General features: G+C 32.1%; 1 protein-coding gene across 4 annotated transcripts in view; it reads left to right on the forward strand.

The window, feature by feature from the left end:
* The window catches only part of LOC106623551 (putative phosphatidate phosphatase), a 43,544-nt gene extending 39,204 nt beyond the window's left edge, over positions 1-4,340 (forward strand). For all 4 annotated transcript variants that reach the window (XM_070108067.1, XM_014243101.3, XM_014243105.3 and 1 more), the window contains exons 4-7: positions 1,337-1,555; positions 3,673-3,849; positions 3,915-4,091; positions 4,153-4,340. In XM_070108067.1, coding sequence (XP_069964168.1) covers positions 1,337-1,555; positions 3,673-3,849; positions 3,915-4,091; positions 4,153-4,170 — 591 coding nt within the window. In that variant the 3' untranslated portion in view covers positions 4,171-4,340. The remainder of the gene's footprint in view (positions 1-1,336; positions 1,556-3,672; positions 3,850-3,914; positions 4,092-4,152) is intronic.
* Positions 4,341-9,550: the final 5,210 nt, after the last annotated feature.

The following is a 9,550-nucleotide window of genomic DNA, read 5'->3' on the forward strand; positions in this document are numbered from 1 at the left end:
GCTTGATATGCATAGTGGAAAGTGAAAGAATCAGATGGAATTAAAAATGGTGTTATATGGGAAATAGGCGTGGTTGTAGTCCGATTTCGCCCATTTTCGCACTATGCCATAGAAATATAAAAAGAACGTTATGCAACGACGGTTGCTACAGAGTATAATAGTTTTGTTCACCTTACGGTTGTTTGTATCACCTAAAACTAATCGAGTTAGATATAGGGTTATATATATATACCTAAATGATCAGGATGAAGAGACGAGTTGAAATCCGGGTGACTGTCTGTCCGTCCGTCCGTGCAAGCTCTAACTTAAAAATAAAAAAGTAAAAATTAAGATATCTTTATGAAACTTAGTAGACATGTATCTTGGTACCGTGAGACGGTTGGTATTGCAGATGGGCGTAATCGGACCACTACCACGTCCACAAAACGCCATTAATCAAAAACAAATAAATTGCCATAACTAATCTCCGCAATAAGATACAAGACTGTTATTTGGTACACAGGATCAAATTAGGGAGGGGCAACTGCAGTTAAAAATTTGTTTTAAGTGGGCGTGGTCCCGCCCCTAAAAGACTTAATGTGCATATCTCCTAAACCGCTAATGCTATAATAACCAAATTCACTGGGAGCAAATGTTTTTAGCACCTCTATTGACGATGTGAAAATGGGTGAAAGCGGGTGACAAGCCCGCCCACTCCCCATATAACGGTACTGTTAAAAAATACTAAAAGCGCGATAAACCAAGCACTACACACGCCAGAGACACTTAATTTTAACTCTGGGATGGTATGATATGACTTTATAGGAACCGCGTTCAAAATTAGTCATTGGGCGTGGCACCGCCCACTTTTAGGGGAAAACCCATATCTTGGGATCTGCTTAACCGATTTCAACCAAATTTGGTGCATAACGTTCTTTTCATATATCTATGTTAAGGTGAAGTCGGACTACAACCACGCCTATTTCCCATATAACACCATTTTCAATTTCATCTGATTTTTTCACTTTCCACTATGCATATCAAGCAACAATGATTATATTGGGGTAAAACTTTGCGTGAATAATACGTTTAAAGTATGCCACCTTGTGACCAAAAATTAAATCGAACCAAAACTGTTCAAGCCCCTAAGTACTAAATATGTGGACCCCAGTGCCTATAGTTGACCTTCTACCGAAAATATCAGTCAATCCACAAAGAAATCTCAAACGAGTATACCATTTGGCTTTGCGAGAGTAGAAAATGTTCGGTTACATCCGAACTTAGCCCATCCTTACTTGTTTTTCATTAAAAATATAAATTCACATACATAAGTTGTAGAAATTGCTTTTTCTTTTAGATCACCACAGTCGAGTTTTTTCTTTCCCAATACAATAGAACCCATGGCCTCTGTAATATGACCTACCAGCGTTACTTTATTTGGCAATTGGAAATTGCTGACTGGATCGTGGAGAGTTACAAAAAAATCGGACTATTAATTTTCGGATCCGGAGTGGGTCAATTGACTATGGAGATTGCTAAGTATTCAATTGGACGTTTAAGGCCACACTTTTTTGCAGTAAGTTAATTGCTTCGAGCTCAATTTTTGAATGAAGGGAAATTTGACAAGGGTTGACTGAACAAAACTGCAGATATTCACATAGAAGTGCATACATTTCTCATATACAGGTACTATATGTATCTATTTATAAACTAAGTAAGTATATGTAAACAGACCCTGTAAGACAGCTGAGTATTAAATATGTGATATTATATAATTTTCGTTAATAGCAGGCATTCTCTGCAGACTACATACTCAGTTTTGTTCAGCCCAGAAAAAAATTAGCACTTTCCTTTATTAGTATGACAGTTTGTCTGTTTCTACCTAACTTCAATTACCTATATGTATAAACACATATGCATTGCCTGAGAAGCGTAAACAAACAACAATGTACAATAAGTGTACCATACATATTAGTGATCAAAAATTACTCATTTCTAGATATCTGTAATCTCGTTTATGTTGTTAGAAACACCTAATTGCTATTAATTAGTGTGCTCATAGCAGTGAGTATCATTATATACCAAGAATGATGGAATATAAGATTACCGATTACTTGTGACGCGATTCTGTTGAGTTGAGAAGAAGAAGCATAGAATGTAAATTGTAAACAAAACCGTAAACATTGTTAATTCGTGAAATATACATATACATTTATTAGTTAATAGTGAAAAAATCTTATTGAAATTAATAAATTAACGTTATTGGAAAATATTTTGCCCATTTTCAAATAAATACATTTATCTATGACAACATAATTGCCAAGTGAATGATTGTGATTGCGATGTATCCAGCATTAGTTTCTTATATGTATTATGCAGAAACATATATGGAACATATATTAATAATAGTTCTGATGTATTTAAATGAAATTATAGTCAGAAGATTCTGAAATTATAATTATTATGATTATGAAATATATTTCTCCTATAAAAATTAACATTTTTTTTGCAACTTTTTTCTCCGAAGGAAAACTGAAAAAGTGTTTTTAATGGTTTATTTGCATAATAGTTATTGCAACTCGCTACTGCACAGTTCATTTTTCAAAATCAATATATTTTATACATATAAATTTAAATAAATACAATATTCGCAATCACAATCCTTTCTATCCATTTACTTAATGGTAATTATAGTGATAAATGTATTTATTTGAAAATGAGGCAAATATTTTCTCTCAATATTAATCTATTAATTTCAGTAAGATTTTTCATTATAAACTTATGAAATAACAAAAGTGTTTACGTTTTTGTTTACAATTTACATGCTGTTCTACGCTTCTTTTTCTCAACTTAAAAAATTTACGTCACGAGATGACGGCACCGAAAGTAGTAACGGTAAATTATTGTCGTAATCTTGTATTCTATCATTCTTGATTATAGACTATAATGTCCACTTAAGTATACTCGTAATTGCACTCATTATACTCATAGTGATCATAAAATGATTAATAAAACCCAAGTATGTATATAAAGTGCTTTAAATAAAAACTTTACGTTTAGATATATTAACATTATTAATTTTTATGTAAACATTCTATATATATTTTTAATTCATTTAATTGTTTGTTTTTTCTCAAATAGTATTTTTCAAATTTTCAAAATTCCTTGAGTTCTCGTGTACTTTAATGTATTGAAAAATTAGATCTATTAATTACTCTTTAAAAATGTATTATTAATAACATTGAATATTTGTCTCTTATAGAAAAAAAAAACAAGAAAAAAGTTAATTTCGGTTGCACCGAATCTATAATACTCTGCACAAATAAAAAAGATTCTTAACAAGAGCTTTGATTTTTATGTTTGTATGGCAGCTATATGCTATAGTAAACCGATATCGGCTGTACCGACAAATGAGTAGCTTCTGACGACTAAGAGGACTAAATCGACTTAGATTGACACGTTGATCATTTATATATGTATTGTATATAAATTCGACTAAGATCTCTGACGTTTCTTTTTGAATGTTAAAAACAGCGTGACAAAGTTAATATATCCTGTTCAGGGTATAACAATACTGAGAATAGATAAATTGATACACGTATGCATATAAATATATTTAGTTTAGCATCCAATTTCACATATCTTTTATGACTTTCTCCAATCAAGTTATAATAATTTTGCTTTTATTGTCAGGTATGTGAACCCGTCATGGTCGACAGTAGTACTTGCAATGACACTGTAAATGCTGACCGTTATATTGAGGAGTTCATTTGCACTGGCGACGCCACGCCTCGTATGATTAAGCAAATGAGCTTATCTTTTCCCAGCGGTCATGCGAGCTTCGCCTGCTTCGCTATGGTATACATTACGGTAAAATAAAGAGGCGCTAAAATTAGGTTTCTCTATACTATTTGTATCTTTATATATGTTTATAGATTTATTTGGAAAAACTTATGACTTGGGAACGGTGCAAAATGGTGAAGCACTTCATTCAATTTTTACTTCTTATGTTCAGTTGGTACACGGGGTTAACGCGTATTTCCGATAACCAACACCATACAACGGATGTACTTTCTGGATTTGCGATTGGGGCATTTTACGCTATTGTCTTGGTACGTTTCCGCAACAAGAAAGATGTTGTCACATTGCCTAACTATACTATGCTCTTTCCAGACACGAACAATGTGGTGACCACAGATTCAAATATCTCCTCCGGCGAAATCATCGTCATAGCCTATGGAACGAAAACTGCTTAATATTTACAAAATAATTTATTTAAATGTCTCTCAAATCAAATAAGTAAATACATACTTATAAACATAAGTATACATAAAATAAATCCAATAATAATAATAACTATACATCCGTTTTATTCTTTTGGGATTGACCTTTTGGGTCTGTGAAGATCAGAAATAAAAATTTTCAGACATCCAGGTTTAGGTTTATAAATCAGGGAAAAAGAAAAACACATAAATATATGGATAAATCTTTATCATAATGACACCAGATGTCAGACATCTAACTCAGTTGAATTGGCACGTGCGCATTGTATTAAAAAGTTTTCTCTGAAAGTACAATAAGTATTGGTCGTTGCTGCCGTTGTCGATCATCACTTTGTCGAGCCTTTCATCTTTGGCCTGTTTTGTTCTTCCGCGAATGATCTCAATTGTTTTGATATAAATAATATTCAATTGGTTATATTTCATTCCCTTTAAGTAGTCTCTTTTCGATGTGTCAAGCAGTCAGGAGACAACTTTTAAATCATAGGAAGTAAGGAAGGGCTAGTATACTCTCGTAATTTATATGGCATGTTGACCGACATAAATCATTTGAAATAATGTTAATGTAATCGGAAATCACTCTGACGGGTATATTGAGGCTAGGGAATGTCTAGACTTATTCGTTTCGATATGTTTCCACGTAATTGTGTGAAGATAAATCACACACCGATCTGTACATAAGGCAGACATACCATCATTCATGGAACATTAAATATTCCAATTTGAAGAATATTGTATATGATTTGGATGTCACTATATTAAAAACAATTACTGTAATAAAATATAATTAAGAATTCCTCCTGCTAAGGAATGCTACTTTGGATTTAGTATGAGATTCAAACTTAAAAGGATTCTTAATGTTTTGGAAAACGCGAAATGCGCTTTTATGTTTAGCCGAACTTAGTCAAAGCTTAAATATCGACATTTACGTTATATTGCGTATTTATTTCCAGCAAACCTTATTTTATCGCATTCAATGTCAAGATACAGGAAACCGGAACGACGATACGAATAAACAGGAAAGTGGAATAAATCAAATGAAGTTAAGTTAGGTTCATACGATTTATATTAAAAAATTACTGTGTCGTTCCTCTCCATGCAGAGGTATTTCTTAGTCTTTTTTCGTAACCGAATTCATAAAAAAGCAGAGTACGTAAAATTAATATAAATATAACATAAATTATCTTCTATTAATCAACTTACATTTATCCATTTATTTGCTAACACACATACAAATGTAAAAATGTATGATAACAATAACGTATTTATGAGAGAGCCAACTTACTGATCTGCAACATCTTTGGTGTGCAATTTCCAACAACACATCAAATTTGAATGCATTCTAAGCAATATGTTTCGCAACAAAAAGATTGACGAATCAACTTTGGGACTCTCTTGTTGTCTCTTGGCGCTAATTTGAAGGCAGGGTTACCAACTTAGGGGTTTTCCCCCTAAATTTGGGGGTTAAAAGAGTCGAAAGGAATTTTTTAGGGTTTTTTAAATTTAAATATCGATTTTTTTACCTGAAAAATAGGTTACAGATTACAGATTACGTTCACATCAAAGCGTAGTAAAACAAGCGAAGCAAAATTGTTGGCAACACTCATCTCATTACACTCTGAAAATTTGACATATGTACAAGTATTTCTATTATTTTTTAATTGGATCGACATACATTTTTGAAATGTGTAAATTTAGTATACCGAATCGGTTAAAATTAAGACAAAGCGAAATTTGAATAAATATAAGATTGGACTTCGGATTCGATATCCACAATAGATACTGATATTCACGATAGATCGGAGGTTAAAAAATATGTAAAGTTTGTTTTTGTTGTATAGCAGAGCAGATTCAGAAAAGGCTTCCAGACAACTTGTCCATATTAAAATTAATTTACATTCAGAAGTTGATACATCTGAGTTAAAACTGATATGAAACCAAAAGACATAAAAATGTTTCTATCGATAAAGTTTCCACTTTATGACTTAAAATTTAAGGTACGGTATCAAATCCTTGATTATTTTCACATTAAGTTATTATGAAGAAATATCATTTTAAGCAAAGAAAATCTCAATCATGTACTTCTTTCAAGAAAAGTTAATGTATGTCTTGAAACAATACAATACTTACTTTATATGAACAAAGCTTACAAAAAAAATGTACACTCCAAGAACGTTGGTAAATATTTTTTATAACAATTACAATCTAAAAACAGAATAATAATTCTACTTTTTTAGTTATCTGTGAGTATTAAAAATAAGGTTAAATTATAAAAGCATAACATTAACTTTTTGTGGGACTTTGAATTCGCAAAATCATTAATTACGTCGAATAAAATATTGTTCATTAGTTTTGACTCTATGCATAAAAGAGATGAAGTGTTTAGTTTTTCTTGACTGTCAGACTTGATGGTTATAACTCATTCATTTTAGTAAGAGAAGAAAATTTCTCGATAAATCCGTTATAAGCCTCTTGCCGCTTTGCTAATTTGGATATGAGTTTATCTATGAGAACGAGAAACATGTTAACTCTGAAGTAATCACTTGCAGCCATTCGAATATCTTCTTCGGGAGTTTCATCAAGAGAGTTTTTTTTTTGGTTGTCGTTTTCCCATCTCTTTTGTATATTGTTTTGATACAATCAGTTCAGTAGCTATACTTGTAGTTGTTACTAGATTTAAGGAATGAGAAGAAGGCACGTAAAAGGCCAAAGGTGCTTGGTCGCGAATTTTCGCTTGCAAGCCATTGTACACGCCAGACATGTTCGCGACATTATCATATGACTGTACGCGACAGTCTTCAATATTTATACCCAGTGTTTTTAGTTCTAAAGTAACGGCAGAAAACATTTCTTCAGCCTTATGTCCCATCGAAATCCAAAACGTATCTAATAACGAGCGTGAGTTAATCTATGTGGGCTATATCTGGTATTGAATCGATGATTAAGGAAAACTATTTCGCTTTTTTTATTTCGTCTCCAATCTTCTTTAAAACTTTCTGACCCATCAAGAGAATAAATTCATGGCAAGTGGTCTTTGATAAGTAACTGGTACTCCCTTAACCTTGATTTCCAAACCGTTCAATATGATGAGCCAGAAAAAGATAGAATTCCGCTAATAGTTCCAAAACCATACAATAATTTCCATTATGTGGATCTCCAAATTTTTAATTTTTTCCTCTAAAAGCGAGATCTCTTGAACACAATCGCTTTACGACAGCAACAACTCTCATCAGAACGATTCTCCAGTAAGTTATTTCTTCATCAATCTGGGCCTGCAATAAATTATTAGGTCGGTCATCAATCTTATTTCTATCTTTCAAACTAAGAATACTAGATTTATGATGGCCAGAATTTTCATGCTGAACTACTCGATGATCTGCATTTTTCCTGTAATTGAATCCTCTGTTCTCAAACTGAGTTCTACACTCCAATGAACCAAATGCCAAACACGGTCCACAATATACAGATCTGTTACTTTCAGACTAAACTAACCAATTTCGATCTTTTACTTCATTACTTTAATTTTTCTTTGGAAGATGCTAATTGGCAGAAAACGACGCTGATCAGCATATATTCTTTCACTTTTAGAGAAGTCACAAGATTTGTTTTGATCAAAGCCGTACCTTGCGATCATCTCCCTCAAGTTATCGTCAATTATCCATAGCGCGGGATCTTTACTTAGACTTTTGATCGTTTGTACTATTTCGACGTCGTTACGACTCAACGTTTGATTCAGAGACAAATCTTCATTTGACTTACAGATGATTCCGCTTCTGCTACACTGTCAAAAACAGCAGAGTATGTATCGGTCTCATCTTCTGCAGATTGTATTGTATTAGGACTTATGTTTGAAGTTTGCGCACTCAAAATACTGCTTTTACTTTCAGTTTTAAAAAAATTTTAAATTTTTACTGTTTGTCAGATGACTTCTTTCTGTTCTTCTTTTTTAATTTCTGCTCTTTTTCTGTACTCGGCCCCATTAAGTCGCTTGCCCCCAGCCCGCTTTGTTCAGATTTCTAACTTTGAATACTTACCTAATAAAAGCAAAACATATAATTATAAGTATGATAAGACAAGAATTTCGAATTTTTCATACACTTTTGTTATCAAGTCAAATTTACTGTTTCGCTACGGGTGATTTATCGTAGACAATAGAATTATTTTTTTTACTTAGAGTGAATTCGTATCGTACCCACCAGTGATGTTAATTTATAAAATTATTCACGAATCCACTGAAAAGTTACAGTTTACAACTAGAATGATCAGCTCCTGAAATATTAATATCAATGCGGAATATTAAATGTAAGACGCAAACATCCGAATTGACTTTCCTTTTGTTGTTCACTTAAATGCAATAAATGGATTGATACAGCATGATAATAAAATTGTGTTAATAAAGTTAATAATTTAAGGTCCACAGATGAAAACACTTTTTGGCTGAAAATAAAAATTCTTGACTCAAGAAAATTTTTGAAATTGAGTTGGAAGACCAAAATTCTCTTGGGCCAAATATTTATTTCTTTTGAAATTAAATTCTTGAATCAAATGTTAATTTCTTGTTTAAAGTTTATAATTCTTAAAACAAGAATTTACTTGCTACCGGCAAGTAAGATTACCCTTTAACCAAGAAAAAAAATTCTTGTGACAAGAAAATTCCTTTCTTGATTTTTAAGTAGTCCCCCACCCCAAACTCTAAAAGTGAAAATGGGGTCTCAGTTTAAATTTATGTAGATGAAAAAAAACACATCACTAAGTATTGAGGATTTAGCGCAGTGGCGTGCGACTCTGCTTCATACAGAGAAAATCGTGGGTTCGATTCCGACAGACGTTAAATTCTTTTCAAGAACAACAATGCTTAGAAAGTAATTTGCTAAGTTCTAAAAGCCTAAAAAATAATATTTTTGAAAATTAAAATTTTTTATTTCTTCTGACAAAAATTCTTGAGCCAAGACAAAACTATTCTTGACACAAGAAGATTTACTTGAGCCAAGACACAATTTTATTAGAGCAAGAATCTAAAATTTCTCAGGACAAGAAAATATATTTGAATCAAGAAAAATAAGTTTACTTCGATCAAGAAAAGGAATTAGAAGACAATTTGTTATTTGATTCAAGTAAATCGTTTTTTCTCTGTGCATAGAGTAAAACTTATAGTAATTATTTGTGAAAAAAATATGTGAAAGTATCTTAATTTCAATGCTAACATCGGATCACTGCTGCGATGTTCTGAAAGTTCATAATGATTCGAGTACATGTTATAAAGCGTTTAGCAACTGTTCATAAATAGACGT

Source organism: Bactrocera oleae, chromosome 4 (genome assembly GCF_042242935.1).
Source record: "Bactrocera oleae isolate idBacOlea1 chromosome 4, idBacOlea1, whole genome shotgun sequence".
Classification (NCBI taxonomy): Eukaryota; Metazoa; Arthropoda; class Insecta; order Diptera; family Tephritidae; genus Bactrocera; species Bactrocera oleae.